The sequence below is a fragment of the Clupea harengus genome, chromosome 24, assembly GCF_900700415.2.
Source record: "Clupea harengus chromosome 24, Ch_v2.0.2, whole genome shotgun sequence".
Taxonomy (NCBI): Eukaryota; Metazoa; Chordata; class Actinopteri; order Clupeiformes; family Clupeidae; genus Clupea; species Clupea harengus.
The window spans coordinates 4884106-4907849 of NC_045175.1; the positions used below are offsets into that span (position 1 = coordinate 4884106).

The following is a 23744-nucleotide window of genomic DNA, read 5'->3' on the forward strand; positions in this document are numbered from 1 at the left end:
TGGGAATGGCATAGATGTTTTGCTGTAATCGAAACCAGTCCCCACAGTCAATATGCAAAGCTTTGTACGACTTAATCCCCCGCCTAATGATGCAAATGTATGCTAGTAATTATTTCTGACACAATGCTAACTGCTGTAAACCATGTCATGGGGAGGTGGGGTGGTGGGGTGTTGGGGGGGGGGTTGGACAGCTAAGTCAGATATGGTGGGCAGGCACAGGCGCGTTGTCGAGAGATTTCTTTTCAACCGCTTCCTCGACGCAGGGAACATTAGCATTTGTATTAGCGGTGGAGGTAATAATAGCCGGGGTGCCTCTGTCTGTGCGTATGGGGTGGATCAGCTCGATCAGTGGAGAGGCACTCGTCCAGATTAGCTGGTTGTAATGCACTACGTGGCTAATAGCCGCCGTCAGTGAATGTTCAATCCCCTGGCGCTCATTTACAGGATCAGCTGCTGTTGCCTAATCCCCTTGTGACATCTCTCTCTCTCTCTCTCTCTCTCTCTCTCTCTCTCTCTCTCTCTCTCTCTCTCACACTTTCTCTCTCTCTCTCTCTCTCTCTCTCTCTCTCTGGTTCTCTCTATCTCTCTCTGGTTCTCTCTCTCTCTCTTTCTCTCACTACATGCCCCATTCATTCATTCTTACGTGAACGTCGGGCTTCACTCTGTAACAATTCTGAGCAGGTTATGTAAAGGCGTTAACTCACCTGGAGGGTGAAACTGTCTGAGTGTGTGTGTGTGTGCGTGTGTGTGTGTTTGTGTGTGTGTGCCAGTGTGTGTGTGTGAGTGCGTGTTAACGCACATGTACTATAATTATATTTGTGCTTCTCTCTCCTCATGTTTGATGCTTTAAGGGTATTTGCTGGAGGTGTGTGTATCCTGCTCTGAACCTCTCTCGAGGATGTGACCTGAATCGAGAAGGTTCTCTCTGTCTGTTTGTGTGTGTGTGTGCATGTATTTGTGTCATTGTTGACAGCTGCTAATGGCAGCTGCTAATGTGTGTGTGTGTGTGTGTGTGTTAGAATTAGAGTCAGAGAGAGATACAGAGAGAAATCAAGTGTAAAGCATGGAGGTGGATTGAGAGAAAGAGTTTATTTTCATATATATGTAGACGATGTGGATTTCTGTGTGTGTGTGTGTGTGTGTCAATTAGTTGTGCCTCTATTTTTGTGCTGATGTGTGTTCTTGTTTGTTTGTGTGAGAGTGTGTATATTTGTGTGGTTTTGTTTATGTGTGTTTTTATTTCTATGTGTGTGTGTGTGTTTGCGTATGCGTGTGAACTGTATGGAGGAGTAAAGTGGTTGCTGCTGTCGCATTTCTCAGCTGGTTGGCTCCATCTCCAGATGGCAGGTATCTTTAGTGCTTGTCTCCGCTCGTCACCGCTCCCCACTGCCAGGTCCTTCCCATCATGCCTCGCTGCGCCTCGCTCGACTCCTCTCCCTTAGCCGCGCCCGTATCAACGCTTAATCCGCAACGCACCCTCCCCGTCAAAGCAGAGCATCTATTAGCCCCGTAAAATATTTATAACCTCTAAAAGGTGTCGCGGGCTCTTTGTTTGTGGGGGGTCCCTGTATGTATTTTACATAATCATTCCCTGCATAGCTAAGAGGGGAACAATGCCTAGCATCACAATTAATTATTAAAATGAATAAAGAAATATTTGCTCAGTAATGAATGAAAAAACACAACACCCCGGGGGTGGGGTTTGTGTGAGGGTGCGGGGGGAGATCAAATATTCATTTATTAATGGAAATCAACATGTTTAGAGGAGAAAATAGCCTTGTGAAATTCTGAGGCGTGCACAGACAAACACACACATGCGCATGCACTGAAACACACACACATATACTGAAACACACACACACACACACACACACACACATAATCAACACCACCAACAAAACACTCGCTCACGAGAGTCTTTTCAGCCCTTCAGTTTGTTCACTCGGTTTACGATACTGCTGCTGTTGAAATTGTTTGGTGAAGTGTTTCATTGTGGCTGCGATAAGGACAGAAGGAAGGTAAACAAATCAGCAGCCTTGCCACAGTGCTTTGTAACCGGGGCCCTGACTGCGCCTCGACTCACTCTAATGTCATCTCGACGGGATTTAGGCTACGTGACTAGCACCGCTAACGCTAACGCGGACTCGTCTCGTCAGAAATTATCAAAAGCAGAGAGCACCGCAGCTAAGACTACGTTATGCACGTTATGACAGCGGATGTCCGATGACTTGACATTACCATGTTACCACTACTGGTAATTGTCGTGACAGCTCTCAGAATTTCAAACAGCCCAAACAGCTCAATGTCCCCCGCCATTATGTGTCACACCGTCATGACAATTACTGGTTATGGTGACATGGCACCGTTACACCACCGGACACTGATGGTTCTAACTATTTAGGACAGCATATGACATCTGCCATGACAAGAATTTGACATGGTTGTGTTAGCCTTCTAGCCAGCAGGCTTCAGGGAAAGTGTTACCAAAATAACTATGTAATGCTAATGTCACTTGTAATGCTAATACTGTCCCTACTGTTTCTATTGTCATTATTTAACATTTACGTCTGCTGCTGGTGCTGGCGGTGCTGTTGTTAGCAAAACTGTGTTGGGGGATACAGTTATCTGTGTTTGCTTTTGTGTGGGTGTTTTGGGGCATGGGTTGAAGTTGATGGCTGTGAGTGCTCGACGTAAACGGGTCACAGGCGCATACTTAGAGGTGAGCTATCTTAGGGGATAATGGGTTTGTCTGCGGTTCTGTTTTGTAATTAGCGCCTGTCAACACCACACCAACCCCATTTCTCATGGCAACTTTGCAGAATGCTGCTGTGATCTCAGCGCCCCTGGTCTCAAACAAGAACACAGAGAACAAAGTAGGAGATTGTGTGTGTGTGTGTGTGCGTGTGTGCGTGTGTGCGTGCGTGCGTGCGTGTGTGTGGTTGGTCAGGCTGTATAAAGCACTGTTATGTTTTTTTTTCATAATTAGAAGCCCCAGTTTAATTACATGCATACATTGATCTGTTGCATAATTCTGGATTATATGCACCATGACTGAAATATTACCTTTATTGTATTGTGTCGTGTGTGTGTGTGTGTGTGTAGAGATGTGCCGTTATGCCGGTGTAACCCCGCAGTTGGACTGATTTTGAGGTCTCATCAAACACGCACGCTCTCTAGCCATTTGCCTTCACTCAACCGAAAGCTCTTTCATTCATTTTTTAATTTTCCACTGGATTACACAAAAAATAAAAAACATAAATGAATACATAACAAAACTGTACTCCAATTTAAGGGGTGATAATGAGTTTGCATCATGGGTGCCACATGTGTCACAATAAAGAATGCACACATGCCGACACAGGCTCCGCCCAGTTTCATTTTATGGCCCAGTGGCTTCCTGAGATGATTTAGAATCTGAAGGGTGTGGGTGTGTGATTGTGTTTGGGCATTTTCTTTTTCTTGTGTTTGTGTGTGTGTATGTGTTTACTTGTCTGAGTGTGCATGGATGTGTGACTTAGAAACTGAACGGTGAAGAGGTGGGGGGGTGGGGGTATTGGGATGTCACACGTATAAATATATGATATCAAAATTAATTGTCGAGAGCCTCTTCAGAGAGACACTGCTGACAGAGTAGGTTAGGGTACACAGAGGGACCTGCTTCTATTTTTTTTGTCTTTTTATAAACTCCCAGATTACAGAGCAGTTCAAACAACCCAGATGGTGCATTTGCATACACTTCAACATATCCTTCTTTCTCTCCCTCTGTCTCTTTGTCACCCCCCTCTCTTTCTCTCTTGCTTTTTGTTTTTCTTTGCTCTCTCTCTCTCTCTCTCTCTCTCTCTCTGGACCTGCAATCCTCTTCAGCTCTAAATAATAAAAAAGAAAACATCCGTCAGTTTTGCTTCACGGGGACAACAAATCAGACATCTTGCTTTCTTTAGAATCCTTTTGATTTTCCATGTGATGTCGCAAAACCACATGAGGAACTACTGCCTGACTTGACTAGAAGATGTAATTCTCAGTTACTGTAGTGAGGACACTTACTCACTGTTAACACCAACACTGACTTGCGCCCCCTAAACCCGCCTGCCTTCCACCATCTAAACATCGGTATATTTCTTGGCAGTGAAAACTGTGTTACATCTGAGACATGAAAGAAAAAATCAATGCACTCCGAGGAAGCTGGCTAACAAGCTACCAAGCTAGGTTAAATGGCAAACTTGATTCAAGTGTGGTTGTGTGTTTGAACCTAATTGATCCACACTTCATTCAGACGGCAGTAGAGTCAGAGATTAACTTTCAAATCTCACAAACATCACTTTGGAGTCTGTTTGCCAGGAGAGGTGTGAATTACACTCCTCCATTAGCTGATTCAGCATACATACAACACAGTCATGAGCTTTAAATGAAGTACTTTATGTCTTCAATTTAGACTTCATGGACAACAGTGTACATTTTTCAGTGTACATACATGGACAACAGTGTACATCAGAATGAGATGTTTCGTGTGCTGTCCCCGTAAGGTAAACTATTAGTTGTTTTCTTGTTTTTTTTTTCATTCTATGCACTATAAAATACTATATTCAGTATGCAGTGTAGTCATATCTCACCCGTTTACGAACATCCGGGGTCCCATCTTTAGGTAATAACCCATCTTCCTGAAAACCTCTGAGTCTTTCTCTGTGTCCGCTCATTAGTAACTGTGAATTATGCGAGCTAACTGCTGCTGATCACAGCCCCCGAGCACAGTCTAAATGACTCATCCTGTGACTAATTAGAACCACAAGTCAAACTAACGCTGCCATCTGCCATAACACACAAGCCGAGGCGTTCTGGCTTGCAGAGCTCAAAGACAGAGAAGAAGAAGAAGAAGAAGAAGAAGAAAAAAAAGAGATACTGAGAAATCGAAGTGGTCTTAGGTGTGGATTTACCTTTACTTTATTTTTGTATTTCTTTTCTTCTTCTTTTTCTTCTTTTATGTTTTTTTGTGGTACGGGGAAAGGCATGGTTAGAGGTGTTCCTTCTCTTTCTGTGGACTAAGTCCTGATTAATCTTAGATTCTAGTTATCTGATGTAGCTGCAGCTCCTGGGTCTCCTACGATGTAGACACACTTGCTCTGGGGCTTTAACAGAAGCCCAAAAAGAAAAAGTTCAAGAAAGATTACTTTTGACCCAGTCCTGTGTGAGTTTAATTTAGGCCCCTTACCCCACCCCTCCAGCAAAATAAATAAATAACAAAGCAAATAAATATGTTCTCTGGAAAAATCCATCTGACAAGGATGTGCGTAGCATTCGCATTAGAGGAACCAGGCACCTGTAGTTGCTGACTGACGGGTCACACACACACACACACACACACACACACACACACACACACACACACACACACACACACACACACACACACACACACACACACACACAAACTCCACCCCAGCTCACACACACTCACACACACACACACACACACACACACACACACACACACACACACACACACACACACACACACACAGACACTCACACACACACACACACACACACACACACACACACACACACACATACACACACACACACACACACTGGATCCTTCGCAGCCGTGACTCCCGACTGGAGAGGAGGGTATTAATAAGAAAGCGAGGGTATCTAATGTGTCAAGGACCCCATAGCAGACACCCTCTTTTAAGGCTAGGGTGAATCCTATTCCTGAATAAAGTTGTCTTCCTTATGATGATTCGAAATCCATCGTGTACTTTGGAGGTGGAGGTGGAGGGGGGGGGGGGCATTTTAATTTGCTCCTCTAGGAAAATGTAACAGACGTCTGTAAGTTATGGAGGGATGGATGGATGGATGGATGGATGGAGGGATGGATGGATGGATGGATGGATGGATGGATGGATGTTCTTCAAGGGGAAATTGTTGTGTTGCAACAGCAATTCCCATAAATCTTAAACTCACATGAATTACAAAAAATACACACTATTAGGTGGTTAAAAAGACATATAATACAATACAAAACTGGATATATACACTGTGATATATTTAATAGGATAAAATATAATATTGTTATGTTATATGTAATGGTATTATCTTTGCTTTGCTTGTTGTTGTTAAAGAGAGGCCACCTTTTCCCCACTGCTGGAGTTTCTCTGTAGGGCAGTCATCAAAGCCTCTATCAATCAGGATGACAGGCGGGTGTCATGTGGTCGGAGGATCAGGCATCAGTCGGGGTGTGTGTGCCATATTCTCCGGCCAGCCTAGAGGTGTACGTGGAAGGGAGCCACAGATGCTGTCATAGGACACTCAATCAGACCAATATATAAATCCATCCATCTATCTGTGACCTGCCACCCGTCCCCACAGCTGCTATGCATCCATCACCCGAGCTTGAAATCAAATGTGGAAACCCGGGAGTTATGAGATGTAAGACACATATGTTCAGCTGCCCTCTGCCCCACTCTCTGGGTTTGACGTTCATCCTGAAAGTCTGAGTCACACTCCCATCCTACAGACAGACCACTGCACCCCCCCAACCCCCACGCCCACTTCCTGTATTCCGAGGTGTGTTTCCTTACATGCAGTGAACGACAGGGGCGGGATGGCAAGCCCCGTGGTGGTGATTTATCGACGCGAGCGGGGGAAACTATGAAGCTCACTTCATGACGACGTGGAGCCACGGAATTGAAGCTGTCAGCATGGGGAGTTGGGGGGCAGTGAGGGTTGGGGGGCGAGGTGCGCTGATGAATAGCCTCAGGTGGAGCTCACCTCCACCATGCGATATGTCACTGTCCGCACTGATGAGGGGGGTCCCTGGAGGTAGGGAGGGAGGGAGGGAGGGAGGGAGGCAGACGGGAAGGCGGGCGCCTGCACTTTGCTTCTTCCGTCTCACGCCATTACATTGAACACGGGGGGAGTGAGGCGACGAAGTCTGCCGAGCATTTTGCTTATTTCTTCGGTGCTACCACTCTTCCACCTCTCTCTGTCCCCTGTCTCTCTCTCTTTCTCTCTCTCTCCGTCTCTCTCTCTCTCTCTCTCCGTCTCTCTCCCTCTGTCTCTCTCTCTCTCTCTCTCTCTCTCTCTCTCTCTCACACACACACACACACATACTCTGTAATGTCTGATAGCTTATCAGCAAAGATGAATGCCTGCTCAGTTCATAGCAAAATTGCCCGTGTAGGAGTTTTTGTGAGATGCAGAGAGTTGGCACAGGTGAATCTAAAAGGCGGTGCAATAATGCATTACCCCCCCCCCCCCCCCCCCCCCAAACAAAGTGCTGCCAAGGGTGCATTGGCAAATGGCTCCCTCGTTGAAGGATTACGACGGAAAATGCGCCTGTTGCGCACACTGAAACACCTGCTCCATAAGCCCATCTGATGAATGCGCGTCCATTTGACGCGCAGTGTTTACCCATCAATAAACATAAGCAGCGCGTTGTGGTGAATTAGAGCAAGTCAATGCCCGGGTCTTCAACTCACCGGGACGGCGGCGGCGGCGGCGGATGAAAATAGCCCTTCGTTTCGCAGCGGGGAAAAGTAGGCGAACACCGGCATCAATCAACGTAATGGCGTAGGGCCGGACGCAAAAGCCTGTCATTAATTGTGCGGGGGGCCCCCGCGCTTGTGTAAACATAATTAGATCAGGGAAATTAGGCTACGTGGTTACGAGAACATGCGGAGGTCACACAACATTTCAAGTGTGTATATGTGTTCACACACACACACACACACACACACACACACACACACACACACACAGACACAGGCAGCGACACACAAGGAGGTAACAAGTAAGTGGGCCATGCAATTTATAGATTAATAAAAAAGAATATAATGAGAGCATTCAAAAGATCTCTGTATGAACAGTACACGGAAACCCACAAACAAACAATACAAAAAGAACCTTGCAAAATTGAAAGGCAGAGCCTCAAAAAAGAAGAAAGATTGACAGGCGCAAGAAGGGGAAGAAGAGAAAGAGGGAGAGAGAGAGAGAGCGAGAGAGAGAGAGCGAGAGGAAAGCACAGTGTGTCCCTGTCCTTAAAGACTTGGCACTTTCAGTCCCAGTCTTGCCTCCAGACCCCACCGCAGCAGGGGCATCTCCAGCCTCTACCAACCCCCCCCCCCCCCCCCCCCAACCCACTTCCCCCGGCCCCATCTCTTCCATTAGTGCTCCCCTGAGGGTTACCCCAGAAGGGGCTGCAAGTCCAAATCAATTCACTCAGCCTTCACTACCTTCCTTCCTCGTAGTCATCATATCCTGAAGACTTTCAGGTATTGTCTGATCCAGGTCTGTCAATTCTTCTTCCATCGCTGGTTTGGATTGTCATTTACTGAGCGTTATCCGAAAGAGACACTTTTTTTTCCTTTTTTTTTTAAAGGACATACAGTCGATTGTGATGTTGTTCGAGCAGTAAAAAATAGTTACAGATTATGGCACCTGAAAGATAGCTGCAGAAAATCCTCTTATATTCTTTTTATTACGGCATTGATATGACATTGAAAAATGATACATCGTGCAAAAACATTTATCTGTGTAAAAGCAAAAAAAAAACGCCTGAACTAATGAGGGGTGGCCTCGTCACAGCTTATTTTTTACTGAATGTCCTTCAAGAAGTGATTCACACGGATGCCAAAATGGCAGCCGGCGCTAAACCATAATTAAGGCCCTCACAGTGTTTGCTTGCTGGGGGAGGCTAATGTGTTGGAGCAATATAGCCTGGCCCGGCTGTAATTATGATGGGGGTATGCAGGCCTTGTCAGCCCATCTTAGCATTGTGCTTCTTCGCCGGGTGTGGGCTCTCCCCCCCCCCACAGCGGCGCGCGTGCCAATGCATCAACCTTGCTGTCACTGTAATAAAATCTAAATCAAGGACACTAATTGCCTTTAATCATGGCGGTGCAGTGCAGCCGATGTTGTGCTGACTCCACGGCCTTGTGTGTCTCCGAGGTACCTGATCTCACTGTAAATGAAACTAACTCTCTCTCTCTCCCTTCTCTCTGTTTCGTCCTCTCTCTCTCTCCCTCCCCATCCCTCTCTTTCTCCATCCTTCCACTGTTTCATTTCTTACTCTCTTTCTCTGTCATTCTTTTTTGCTCCTCCCACCTTCTCTTGCATCCCTTTTTGTTTCATTCCCGTCTCTCTCTTTCATTCCCTCTCTCCCTCACAATCCCTCCCTGTCCCTCTCTCTCTCTCCATCCTTTCCGTGTTTCATTTCTAACACCCTTTTCTCTCTCATTCTCTCTCTCCCTCCCTTCTCTGTCTTTCTCTCAATCCCCCCTTTCCTGTTTATTTCATTTCCGTCTTTCTTTTTCATTCTCTTGCATGCTCTCTATCCATCTCTCCTTCTCTCCCCGTCTCTCCATCCTTCTCTCATTCGTCCATGTCCATCTCCAGTTGTACAGCTCTCTTGATTTTGGGAGGAAGTGGCAACTTGTCCACGAAGCGGTAACTCCAAACAGATTCTACTGGTAAGTCAAAAAGTTTACTATCAACAAGTACATTGTACTAATGATACACCAATGGACTGTAAACCGTAAACAAATGCTTTATTGGTGACTATTATTATAAAATGTTACCAAAATAAAATAAAGTCACACAGCTCTACCAAAAAATCTCACCTACCACCATTGACTTCATATACAGCATACCAACTGTAATTCTAACCTCTTATTTTTGACTGTTATATTGATAAATGTGTGATTGTGCTATACAATTTCATGGATGCAGGCCAGACTTTGACAGCAGAGAAATTAAGTTTGGGAGAGTCTGGAGCTCCCTCTCCTCTCTCTCTCTCTCAGCTGCCTCACGTCCTGTCAAAGGGGCTTTGTAGCATCTCTTTTCCAGCTCATTTCTTTGATATTGTACACTAGATCAGCCAAAGTCTGTCTGTGGGGTGGGGTGTGTGTGTGTGTGTGTGTGAGTGACAGTGTGTGTGTGCGTGTGAGTGTGTGTGTGTGTGTGTGTGTGTGTGTGTGTGTGTGTGTGTGTGTGGGGGTGTGTGGGGGGGGGGGGGGCAAACAGGGGCTTTGCTCTGTCTGAGAGGTGTGTGTGTGTGTGTGTGTGTGTGTGTGTGTGTGTGTGTGTGTGTGTGTGTGTGTGTGTGTGTGTGTGTGTGTGTCTGGGAGGATATGCATACATACTGCAGAGACAGCAGCTGAAATGGGCAATAAAGTAGCAGGTATTGCACTGCTCATTCAGTCACAAAGGCCCTTGCCCTGTAAACTCCTGCAATCCCCCCACCCCTCACTTACACACACACACGCACACACACACACACGCGCACACAGACACACACTCACATATAGTTGTATACCAAGGAAAGAGAGAGAGAGAGAGAGAGGGAGAGAAGGAGGGAAGGAGGGAAAGAGCCCTTTCCCTAGAACTGCATACTCATCAAAAAGTGTGCATTTGTATTTGTGTGTGTGGTTGTGTGTGTGTGTGTGTGTGTGTGTGTGTGTGTGCGCGCGCATGTGTGTGTAAGTTGAGGGGGGGTGGAGACGGCACCACTACCAGCGGCCCTGGATGTGTTTGGGCCCTGCCTTCAGGCTCTACCCCGGCTCTTTGCATAAATCTCCGGCTGCGTTTATTGCAAAGGCCTAATCCTAAATAATGTGCTGGATTCGTCCTAGCTCTTGATTCAGGCAGGCAGGAACACTCAAGGACGTTTAAACTCTGACTTCCCACAATGCACTTGGGCTCCTGATTTTCTCTCTCTCTGTTCTCAGAGACTATAGAGGCAATTCACTCAGCTACCCACACACACAAACAAATACACTGACTAAACACACACACACACACACAAACAGAGACTAAACACACGCGTGCACAAATACACAGGCAGGCACACACAGATAAATGCACACACACACACACACACACACACACACACACACACACACACACACACACACACGCACACACACACATACACACACACACACTGTTCCCCACACATTCAGACCCACACACAGAGTCCCAGTTATCATCTTTGTCTATGAACATCGCTTCCCTCGGTCTTACATAGCAGATTGAAAATGGACACCAAACACTAGGACAGGAAGTGACTCTCACTGCTGCTGCCGCTGCCGCATAACCAATAATTCAGCGGGCCCGATGAATAATGTGTTCGCCCTTAAATGCGTGCTGAGACGAACACTAACAACAGGTGCTAACATTTTCGAGAATTTCCACTCCCGTGTCAGGATATGCACTCCCTCATCCAGTAATAAATAGCCACGAAATGTCAACTCGCCTTTCAAGCACACTTGGGTTGGGAGGTGGGGGGGGTGGGGTGGCTGGACATAAAAAGACATTCAGACTCCCCCCTTTTTCTGCCGCAGGCGAGTAATGGACTTCAAATAAGATGTCTTATTATGGGGCCGTGTGAGTGTGTGTGTGTGAGAGAGAGCATGTGTGTGTGTGTGTGTGTGGGGGGGGGTGTATGTGTGTGTGAGAGAGAGTATGTGTGTGTCTGTGTGTGTCCAGTCCTGTGCTGACACAGTGTGTGTGTGTGTGTGCGCTTGCGTGCGTGTGTGTGTGTATGTGAGAAAGAGAGAGAGAGAGTATGTATCTGTGTGTGTCCAGTCCTGTGCTGACACAGTGTGTGTGTGTGTGTGTGTGTGCGCTTGCGTGCGTGTGTGTGTGTATGTGAGAAAGAGAGAGCGAGAGTATGTATCTGTGTGTGTCCAGTGCTCTGCTGACACAGTGTGTGTGTGTGTGTGTGAGAGAGAGAGGGAGTATGTGTCTGTATGTGTTTAGTGCTGTGCTGACACAGTGTGTGTGTGTGTGTGTGTGTGTGTGAGAGAGGGAGTATGTGTCTGTGTGTGTCCAGTGCTCTGCTGACACAGTGTGTGTGTGTGAGAGAGAGGGAGTATGTGTCTGTGTGTGTCCAGTGCTCTGCTGACACAGTGTGTGTGTGAGAGAGAGGGAGTATGTGTCTGTATGTGTTCAGTGTTGTGCTGACACAGTGTGTGTGTGTGTGAGAGAGGGAGTATGTGTCTGTGTGTGTCCAGTGCTCTGCTGACACAGTGTGTGTGTGTCCACTGTCTGCTCTCTCTCTGACGCAGGTCTGTAATCGGCCTGGATAAGGAGACTGACCTCGTTCACCTGGAGGCCAACACGCCGGATGGACGTAAGGACCCTTTCTTCTTACTTCTTCTTTTTCTCTCTTTTCACCCACTCTTTCTCTTTATTTTTGTTTACTGATTTACCCGCTTTTTTTCCTTTCCGTCCTTCAAGTGTCCGGCGCTTATGTTGTATTACTGAAGAACTCTTCCCACGCAGACTATAGACAGCCAGTATGAATGGGAAGATTGAGAGCACGAGGAAGGGATAGAGAGAAAGAAATAGGCTGCGAGAGTGAGGGAGCAAGAGAGAAGTAGAGGTAGCAAAGGAGGGCAAGACGGATAGGCAGACAGCAAGAGGGAGAGAGAGAGAGAGAGAGAGAGAATATGAGCCGTTGAATAAATTCCAGCTTATTCCTCGGCAGGTCTAAACCCTGTCCCCGGGGGTGTGGCGGCGGATTCCACCGCCTGATAAATGCACTGCATGATACGCGATTAATACGGCTCTCCCTCCCCCGGCTCACGTCCCCGATCATTCCCCCCTTTGAATGTCAGGCCCATAACTCTGAATGCCAGCACCGCTCAAGGTCCCCAGTAGGTGAAGCCCACACTCCTCTCTGTGCCCAGGAACACTCCTTCTCCTATGGCCTCCTGCTGGGGGAGGATGCTGTAAATATGAGGATACCAGTGGAGGATATCTTATGGGTCTTTTGAGTCTGAGGAGAGTATGAGAACAGGAGAATCTGAGTGTTATTTGGTTCTCTTTCTGTGCTAGACTCAAAGCAGTCCCCCAAAGCTGTTTTTGTTTTGGAGTCTGAAGATTGAAGTTGGAGGCTGACATTGTGAGCTGAAATGAAATGAAAAACAAAAGAAGAGGGGAAAAAAAAAGACAATGAGAAAATTGAAGGGATTATCAGAGTCGTTAATTAAAAGAGCACTGATTCGCGGAACGCCATTGGTTTTGTCTGGACATGGACATGTCCAGACACCCACAGAGTCTTTTGTTCTCCATCTCAGTGGTTGGCGAACAATAGACCTGAAAGTGTTCTACACAGGAGTGGATCCCACGCCCAGCTGTGGATTTCCGTTATTAACTAGATCGATATCTTCATACACTTACAGTGAGGTTTGGAGGTGGCAGTTAGCGTGGTTAATTAACGGCGGATTGATGGTTATGTGGATTAACCAAGTTGCTCTGTTGTCTGTCACAATCACGCTGCGCATTAGTCTCACCAGAGTCGGGGAAATGGCGCCTAACACACGGGTAAAACACCCAGCTCATTTCCATAGTTTGTTCAGCTCCGTATTGTGATTGATGTGTGTGTGCCCGGCTCCCGAACAGCCGACGATTTATCAACATTTATGATGACAGCACCCACCAAAGCTAACGTTACCGATGGCGATGATGATGATGATGATGATGACAACGATGATAATGATGCCTCTCGTTTCCTCAGGTGCGCAGTATGTGACCTGTCGGGTGCAGAGCTGCTCAGAGGCCAACCGGAACTACCCCTTGGCGGGCTACATCGACACCAACTCATTGGTGGTCCAGGACGACTACATGTTCATTCAGGTGAATGTGTGTGTGTGTGTGTGTGTGTGTGTGTGTGTTTTAGGAAACAGGCTTCGCCATATTGTGTTTTGAATGAGTTGCCAGGGTGTAGGATGTGCTTCATTAACCTTGATCTGCATAGCCATATGCTGTGCATTACGCCTATTTGGGATTTCCATATTTCCTAAAGGGAGATGAAAGTGACGACAGAAAAATGCCCCTAGAATGTCCTTCTATGGAATATTGGGCATTTTTACAAACACGTTCCTTTTGTCGCGTTTCGCTCGTGTTGAGGACCCTAATCACATGATTCTAAGTGTGTTTAGAGTCCGTGACTGAAAATCAATACGATCAACTCATTAACTGATAATCTAAAATCATGTCGCTGATTTGCACATGTTTACAGCACCGCCCGTGAAACCACTGTTCTGGATAATTGTAATTGTTTTCCCTTTCGAAAACAATCTTGGCTTATTACTGTAGTCATTACCAGAGTCCATCAGTTAACGTACATTATAGACTCTTTGTCAGCTTGATATATTTCAGTCCCCGACTGAGAGGAAAACTAACATTACATACAGAAGTTGGGTTTCGGTTTGCTGAATTCATTTGGTAGTGGCTTCCCATCTCCGTAAAATTTTAGTTCGTTAATACACTTGTTTTAGCTTAATTACTGGCGACTTGCGATGCATATTTCACCGTTTTTGACATTTGTTTTCTTCAAATCACCACCACTGCTGAAAAGACTGTGAGGGGGAAAAAACAAAGAGTGTCATCCATTAACAAAAGCCTAGATTCAGCGTGTTGGATGTGTCACGTGTGTTTGGCAGTGTACTGCCTCTGCTGCTCACCCTTGTCGGGGCAGATTCTGTCGCTCTCGCATTTTATTTTATCGAGGCAGTGTAGTCACACAGTTGTCTGCAGTTGACTGTGATTGCCAAAATGTGTCACATTAATCACCATTTGTGGCTGCGCGAGGGGGGAAAATATTAAAATAGAAAATCCGAAAACCCTAATGTGCTGAATACTAAGTAATGCAATTTCTGAGAGGTGTTAAATTTTTGATGCGCTTGAATATTATTTACGTTGACACTGTTCAAAATGGGGAGGCCACTTGCATTACGAATTCAGAGGGGAAAAAAAGAATTACTGTGTTCCTCTGTCCACCATTTCATTCATGTGTCTCTCATTCCCACAAGGCTTTCATGTCGGTTATCCTCGCTGTTTTGTTGTTTTTCTTTCTTCTTTCTTTTTTAATGGGGCCTTTTTTACAGCGTCATACCTTTTCGGAGAAATAGTTCTTGGACTGTTCTCGTATGTTTCACACAAAGTTCCACAACAATTATTTGGCTTGCTGACATTCATCTTGAACAGCTCTCCAAGAACCTCCTTCACTTCGACCATCCCAGTGTTGTTGTTGCTGATTGGTGTTTTATTTTATTTTTATTCTGTTTTTGCCTCACGGCCGAAAGAATCTGGGAAAGGGTGGGGGGGATGGGAGGATGTTCAGAAATCGATCCCTCTCAATTTAGCTCGAAGTTCAGCCGCCTCTGTTTGCCATTGATTGCTGGCCCCTGCCCTCAGTAGTGCTGTGTTTTTGGAGGACACACTGTTTACTTGGCGTGGCATCCTCATCCTCCTCCTCTTCCTCCCTTTCCCGACGAAGAGTGCACTTAGCAAGCGGCAGCACAAGAAGCAGTAATTGCTTCTGTCATGTAATAATAAACTCACTGTTGCTCTCTTTTGTGAACGGCATTGGCTTGCTTGAGAAGGGCGGCGGGGGGTGGGGTTGGGGAGGGACACAAACTCTGTTAATTGAAATTATGAAATGGCAGAGGGTGCAATGGACACACTGAAGTTCCCTTGGTAAACGTGTCTGTTTTGAGTGTTTTCTTTCTGTCTTTCTTTCTTTTATCCTCTCCTTCTTTCTTGAGTTCTTTCATGTACTTTCTCAGCCAGAGTCTGTCGTAGAGCAGAGTGGGGGTCGGAATGCTCGGCTGTAGTCGTTGTACTGAATTACTGCCGGCCTGCATTTTTGCCGCCGGCGCTTTCATTAAGCGCGACTCTCGAGCGACAAGAGCATGCATTGGTCTGGAGACTTAAAGATTTACCCCTGACAAAGAATAATGAGGGTATTGATTGTCCCGTGAGATATTTACCAACGTTCCTCTCAGAACCTGCGAAGGGCATCGACAGGCCGGGAAGAGGCACGCCATCCTTTGAGCGCGTGCCAAGACAATTCTGTTTTTTTTTTCTCCCTGAAAGAAGGTTCTAGAAAGGGCAACCGAATTGGAGATGCACATGCACACACGTACAAGATGCTGGCACTGCAACAAGATGAATGGGGGGAAGGGGTGGGAATGGGGTATTTCTGTTTCTGTGCTATATTTTACCCACCATCTATTTCTATGTAATTAACAGCGCTAGATTTCACCTTGTAATGAAAGCACAAAATCCACCATCCAACCATCTTCCATCCATTTATCAAGCAATTAGCGGTGTCTTTTGTTGTCTGAATTTTTTATTTATTATCGGATCGCAGGTCACCTCCGCTGGACGGGCGTGGTACCTCGTGTCCTACCAGAGGGAGCCCTTCATGCGAATTAAACTGCCCAAATACTCCCTACCCAAGGTAAGTCACGCTCCTCTGAACCTGGAAAGTCCCACTTGCATGTCAACTAACTAATGCTGTTATTTAAGCACCAACATACAAACAAACACCATGGTAACTGGACACCACACTCACACTCACACTCACACTCACACTCACACTCACCATACCTTTCCTGTGCTCTGACAAAAACCTAGTGGGATTACAGCTGATGATTAATTGCCCTTCTTTTAACTTTTCTCTCCTTCCCTCCTTCCCTCCTTCTGTTCTTCACTTCCTTTCTCTCCCATGCTCCCTTTCTCCCTCTCTCCCCCCCCCCCCCCTTCTTTCTCAGGACATGCACATCATCAGCACGGACGAGGGCCAGGTGTTTGCTGCCGTGCAGGAGTGGAACCAGAACGACACCTACAACATCTATATCTCCGACCCGCAGGGCATCCACTTCACCCTGGCCCTGGAGAATGTCAAAGCTACCCGTGGCCTCGGGGGCAACAGTATGATCGACCTGTACGAGGTATGTGTCCACAACCGTGGTCCATGACACGTAACCAGAAACGGTTAGAGAAGGTCAGTTGTCGAGGTGTGCACATCCAAAAGTACCCACGGTAAGGTTGAGATAGAGATAGACACAAAAACACATAAAGAGAAAAATGTCTGCAAACTGCTCCCAAAAGAAAGAGTTTTTATCTATCTTTTCGACCTTACAGTCTTTGTCAGATTATGGATCCCACATGCTAAACAAATATTAGCACATTCAACAGTGGCTCTGAATCAACATTCCATGTTTGTGGTATTGACTTCAGTAAATTCTTAACTCGCTAACTCGCTGGTTTAAACCTAATCGCAGATCTGTGATATAGCCAGCCCAGGGCTTTCTAAATGCCTTCACCTTGTAATCTTTTGAAACTCACAGACATGTTTGTATGCTTTATAGTCAAGCCAGAGAACAACACTCCGCTACGTGCATAGCCAAGGAGTGAATGTACAGTTCCTGATTGTTCTTGGTCTTGGTGACCTGGTAACTCTGACCTGGAAGTAATACAGGTCAGCATTTTTGGGTGTAAAAAAACTGGATCTGACAAGGGCCAGACCTGTGTTGGATGTGTGAATTTAGCATGGGCTGTGTGTTCCGCTGGGTGTGAGTGTTAGTCCCTCATGTGTGTCCGTACCGTGGCTCAACATTTGTCACTCTTGAGTGCCTCACGCGGAGTGGTTGTTTGTGCCGAATCCTCGTTCCGCTTGTTTGCACCTCACTATTAGCTAGAAGCGCTTGTCGCACGCGGATCCGCGGCATGCATCACACAAATTTAACGAAAAAAGAAAAACAAAGTCTTCACACCAACAAGAACAACAAAGTTAGCACGTTATTTTTTTCTCTCCCTTTGTGTGGTGTGCCAGCCAAGAAGAATAGAAGAATGAGAACAAGAAGAAAAAGACAAATCAAAACTCCACAGCTTTAATGATCCAAACTTTTTTGAAAAGCAAAAGATAAAAAATAGATCATCATATTGTATTTTAGGGTCTTTTTAAGCGTTCTTTTTTGAACAGCAGGGAAGCGCATGAGAGTCTAGCTACACCTGGGACGCTATGATAGTTCATAGTCGTGGCAACTTAATTGCGCGCGTCCTTTGAGAGCATCAGCTGAGGATCTAATCACATCTAGACGAGATAGAGAGTATCTTCTTACTGGGATGGCTTTGGGGAGAAAAATAAAATAAAACTTTGACCAAAATTCTTTTGTTAGCTGCTTGAGCCCGTGAGGACTGGAATCTAAAGAACGAAACCGGCTCCGAGGACCCTGGGAAGGGAATTATACATTTAAGGGAAGCAGGAAGTAGCCGGGTCTGGGCCCAGACTTGAAAAACAGTCACATTGAAAAACACAATGGAGAGAGAGAGAGAGAGAGTCTCTGTCTTTGTCCTGCATGCTTCGTTTGGCAGTCTCTCAGTCTTAACGCACGCTCGCGGGCGCCGTGAAGCTCAGGGCTCCCTAACCACAGCAGGGTTATCCTCATGTGCTCCCTGCTAGTGAGATGTTTTGTGTGGGGGGCATAGTGGGGTGGGGTGCGGTGGGGTGCGGTGGAGTTGGGGTCGGGTGCAGTAGGGGAGGAGATAAAGCTCACTTGGCAGTTGTTGGTTGTGTCAGTCTTCGTCTGCAGTGGCTCGGCTCAATGCAGACAGAGATTAAACTGTCTGCATAGTCGGCTCCATTGGCTCAGTAGTCAAATAGCAAGTGGGTGTCTGGTGCTGGTGTTTGGGGTCCTCAGGGGACACTGAGGTGGGAGCTGTTTGGGATTTTGTGGGGGGTTGGTGGGGCGGGGTGGGTGAGTAAACAACAGGCTGGTGGTACTTTTGATTTTGTGATGGGGGGGGGGGGGGGGGGGGGTGTTGGGGTCAAATCAAGCATGTGCTGAGACCCCCAAATGTTCCTCAAAATTACCCGACTTCCACTCATACATCACGGGAAGTGCCAGCGGTGCAGAAAAAAAAATGTTACATTTCATGTCTTGCTCCGGGCAGCTAAAAATATCCGCCAAATTAGCAGGCGTAGGCGAAGATGATTCGGTTAATGCAGGGGTGGGGGTGGGGGTAGGGGGTTGTCTGGGGGATACTCGGGTGGAGGTGGAGATGGAGAGTGTTGAGGGGGCGGTTGAGGGAGTGGGAGACTGTAGTGCACTTTCTCGGCCCCCCGCCAATCCCCCCCCCCCAGGGGTTCTGATTCAGCAGCTGATCCATATCTTTAATAGATGGTGCCGGGGTTTTCATTAAGGGAGATTGGCGACGGCTCCTTCCTCCATCCCTCCATCCCTCCATCCCTCCACACCACGACACCATTCGGTCTGCCGTAGGAGAGCGATAGAGAGAAAGAGAGGAGGGAGGGCTAGGAAGAGAGGGATATGATGAGGGAGGAAGAAAGAGGGACAGTGAAAGGGAGGGATGGAGAGAAAGAAGGTGTGAGACAGGGAAAGCAACCGACAGAAAGAGAAAAAGAGGGAGGGGAAGACGGAGGACGAGTAACAGGAGGAGAGAGATACTTTTATTACAGCACTCTTTTTTACATCACTCTTTTTTTACATCACTTGTTTATTACATCACTCTTTTTACATCACTCTTTTATTACATCACTCTTTTTACATCACTCTTTTTTTACATCACTCTTTTATTACATCACTCTTTTATTACCGACTCCTGTGCCGTGTCTCTGATAGCTAATTAAATACTAATGGGCATTTTCTATTTGTTTGGTATTGTTTTGTGATGCTGTATCTGTGTGTGTTGTTGTTGTTGTTGTTGTTGTTATTGTTGTTGTTGTGTGTACATGTTGTGTGTGCTGGGTATGCCCACCTCACTGTGTGACTGGTCACAGGGGATCTTACAGAGGTTGTAGGCACAGCAGCATCAAGGCTGCACTCACAGGTGGAAAACTCATTCTGATTTGACAGTACAAACAATGGGGCAGATATGTACATGTGTGTGTGTGTGTATATACTGTATATGTGTGTATGTGTGTGTTTATACGTGTGTGTGTGTGTGTGTGTGTCTGTGTGCGCAGGTGATAGGCCCAGAGGGATAGGCAGATAGAGAGCCAGAGGTAGAGAGAGAGAGAGAGATCAGATGTATATGAAAGAGCTGGAGCAAGTCAGAGAGAGAGAGAGAGAGAGAGAGAGAGAGGGAGAGAGAGAGGGAGAGGGGTGTGTATAATAAATAATTACCTTTTTGACTGACACCCCTGGTCAGGCAAGGAGGTTTTTTTCCTCATTAGCCATGTCCATTCAGTCTTAGGCCTCCTCCTCACCACTGTCAACCAGTCTGCCTATTAGTGCCACTTATACTGGAAGCATCATGCCAGAGCATATCTGACCTGCTCTCTCTCTCTCTCTCTCTTTCTCTCGCTCTCTCTTTCTCTCTGTCTCTCTCTCTCTCTCTCTCTCTGTCTCTCTCTTTCTCTCTTTCTCCTTGCTCTCTAGGCAAGATGAGGCAAGTTTATTTATATAGCACATTTCATGTACAGAGGCATTTCACTGTGCTTTATAGAACTAAAAGCAAAAGGAATATCCAAAGGAAAAATAAATAGTGAAATATATATTTTTAAAAGAGCAAGGTACATAAAATAGAATATAACATTAAAATGATAGTAATATTAAAACATAGTAGTATAATTAAAAGATAAATAATGTAATGTAAAAATGATTGTCCAGTCTGTCTATCTCTCTTGCTGCCTTTTCCTGTCTCTAACGTTCATTCTCTAGCTCCATCTCTCCTACCCCCCCCTCTCCCCCTCTCTTGCTGTTTTTCTCTCTGTCTATCTCTTCCTGTCTCTTCCACCTTTCACTCTCTCTAGCTCTATCTTTATCTTTTCCTCTCTCTCTCTTTCTTGCTCTTTCTCTATCACTCTCTCTTTCTGAATTTCCCCAGTCTTTCTCTCTCCCTCTCTTGTCCTGTCCCCCACCCTTCCATCTAACTCTACCTTTACCCTCTCCTCTCTTCTCTCGCTCTCTCTGGCAGCAGGCTAGATTTCAGACAGTCTAACCCACAGCTGCCCTGTCACATCTCAACACCAATAAGCCATAAATCTGGACTGTGTGTTTTTGAAGGGGGGGTGTGTGTGTCCTGTCGTTTTAATACTGCTATCATTTTAATGTTGGGGGGGTTGGGGGTAGTAAAGAGAAGAGATGAGGGTCCTGGCACTGTCGTGAGCTCGTCGTACAATTTGGTGGACGTCCCTCTGAACTGCCTGAAATTCATTGCAGTGAGAGAGGACGAGAAAGAGAGAGAAAGAGGGGGGAGGGGGGGGGGGGGGGGGGGGGGTGCAAGTAGAGACGTGGGGAGTTTATCCAGTGATTACAGAAGCAAGCAGACAATTAGCTGAGAAATATTGGTTGAGGCTCTCACAGTGAAATGACATCGCAGAGAGGAAGGGGGGATTTAACACACTTTTATCTAACCAAATTGACATTTTTCTAATCAATACACAGTTTAAGCACAATACAAAAGAGACTGCCAACGACAGGAAAAGAGGTTTAACACTCTTTTCAACCCTTCACTGACCCAGCATTCAGAGTGCAGATATTGCAGCGCCCTTAAAACACACACAAGCCCTAATTTCATTGACGTGGCGCGTCAAGCAAAGCAGTGAGCAATGAGCAAAGTCTGTCGCGCAGGAGCTAAAGCTATCGTGTGTGGCGCGTGGTAGCATTGCACTGACCCACCCACTTTGCGCTTACGATCTTGCTCATGGTATTGAATTAGCTAAATGAATTGGCCAAGTTATTAAATTAGCTTTAGTTCATCTGCGGCAGATTTTGCTCGTTGCTCATTACTTTTGTTTTTCAAAATTAAATTAGGGCCCCTTTAGAAACACCCCAACATACTTTACAATCCTCAGGTTAAAGAAAAAAACAGCAATAGTGCCCACAAGCCAGACCTTCTGCTTTGTATTGAATATACTCAGTACTGAGAGCGCTCAGGTGTCCAGAGAGAGACACTACTTTATTAAACCACTAACGTCCTCACCACAATTACACCACTAAAACACATAAAACACTAAAACCTCCAACCAACAAGGCTTACACCACTACATTAATTATAAAAGAAAACTAAAGGAAATACTCAGACCTCTCCTTTTCACACTTTAAAACCCACTTGTCAATCATCTTTTCACAGCACAGCTTCCCTACCCCATAAGCACTAGCAAATGTCATAATGTCAGTAACCAGTGCATGTATATATATATATAGAGAGAGAGAGAGAGAGAGAGAGAGACTGTAAGCCATTCTGTGCTTTCTCCAGGTAGCGGGAATAAAGGGGATGCTGATCGCCAACCGTAAGCTGGACAACCAGGTGAAGACTTACATCACCTACAACAAGGGCCGTGACTGGAGACTGCTACAGGCCCCTACCAGTGACCTCGAAGGAAACGACATCCACTGTGTCCTGGTGAGAGTCTAGTCCACCACCCACCTCCCCCCACCCTCCCCCCCAGTCCTTTCACCCCCACCATGATGTTCACATTTGGGTCTGCAGTGTTAGAATAATGGCCTTACGCACCAGAGAGAAGCTCCGTCTGTACGAGCAACGACATGGGGCAACACTTCCCTCGTAATCGGGTAGGAAACCTTGAGATAAAATAAAACAAGGGTGTCCCGCACTGTTTTTTTTTTTTTTTAATCTCTGTCTCTTTCAAAGCACTCCTCAGGCAATTACAGCACAAGTCTGGAAACATTAGCAGGGGAATCGGGTCTCTGGGACGACGGTGAACAGAGAGGCCAGAGCCTGAGGTTTTTTTTGGAGGGGGGGGGGGGGATAGAGGGAGGGATGGGGGAGGGATAGAGGGAGGCGGAGGGGAGGCATTTCAGAGGGCGTCTTTGTGATACTTTAATTGCCGGCTGGCATTGCTTTTGATTTCGCCGTTAAATCCTGTTGCCCTTGGTGTCCGCGGCAACAATGTCAGGCAATCAATGGAGAGATGAAAGAGGATGAGCAGATTTCTTTATATATATATATTTATATTTATATATATATATATATATATATATATATATATATATATATATTACATTTTCCCCCTCTTTGCCTGTCCTTACGCACTGATATAATTGTCGACTCTTTTGTCTACGGGTGCTCCAGAGAGATGGCTCTGTGCTTTAATGTCCTGCTGTGTTAATGACTGGTAAAAAAAGAAATAAGAATCAGCCAACACTGGGAGGGTGCAAGGATGTAAGGGAGGGGGGGGGGGGGGGTAATAGTATGGCTTTCCCCCTAGATGGAAAAACAAAAAGGGTGGGGTGGGGTGTCAACACAGTGTAAAAACAATATGGCACCTTTTATTCCCTGTACTCTGCTCAAAACCGAATCATATTTTTTCCCTTTTCTTTAAAAATGATGATTGTAAAAATAAATTGCTACTGTGCTTTAAATATCAAGTTGGTCTACACCTTTTTTTCTTTGTCCTTTGAAGCGTCTTCAAGTCTTTAATGTGTAGCCTGTCAGGCAGATTTGTTTTGAGTGACAGGTACATAATAGCTGTGTCAGACTTAATAGACTTCTTGTCATTTTACCACCAACCAACCAACCAACCCCCAACCCCCATCCCATCCTGTCTCCTACCTACAGCCATTCTGCTCCCTGCATCTCCAACTGCAAATGTCAGAAAACCCGTACCTCTCAGGGAACATAATCAGCAAGAGCTCCGCACCGGGAGTCATCGTGGCCACAGGTAACAAACAACAACAACAACAACAACAACAACAACAACAAAAAATACAAATAACTTACTTATTTCAGTGAAACAGTAATTTTAGGCTAATAGTAATGGTAGACTAATGCTAATAGTAGGCGAGTGGTAAGAGTAATGGTGATGATAATAGGCTGAGGCTAATGATATTGGTCAGGCTTCTTTTGAAGTAGACTTTGCTAGCATCATTCTGAAAGCCATTATTTCTCCACCGGTGGGTTGAATCATTCTGAATGGGTCACAGTGTGTGTGTGTGTGTGTGTGTGTGTGTGTGTGTGTGTGT

At 46.0% G+C, this 23744-nt stretch overlaps 1 protein-coding gene across 1 annotated transcript in view; it reads left to right on the plus strand.

Annotated features, from left to right (window-relative positions):
* Positions 1 to 23744, plus strand: part of sorcs3 (sortilin related VPS10 domain containing receptor 3) — a 177721-nt gene that overhangs the window by 117853 nt on the left and 36124 nt on the right. Inside the window, exons 5-11 of the mRNA XM_031561919.2 lie at positions 9394 to 9467; positions 12066 to 12130; positions 13520 to 13638; positions 16160 to 16249; positions 16563 to 16742; positions 22018 to 22164; positions 23341 to 23443. Coding sequence (XP_031417779.1) covers positions 9394 to 9467; positions 12066 to 12130; positions 13520 to 13638; positions 16160 to 16249; positions 16563 to 16742; positions 22018 to 22164; positions 23341 to 23443 — 778 coding nt within the window. The remainder of the gene's footprint in view (positions 1 to 9393; positions 9468 to 12065; positions 12131 to 13519; positions 13639 to 16159; positions 16250 to 16562; positions 16743 to 22017; positions 22165 to 23340; positions 23444 to 23744) is intronic.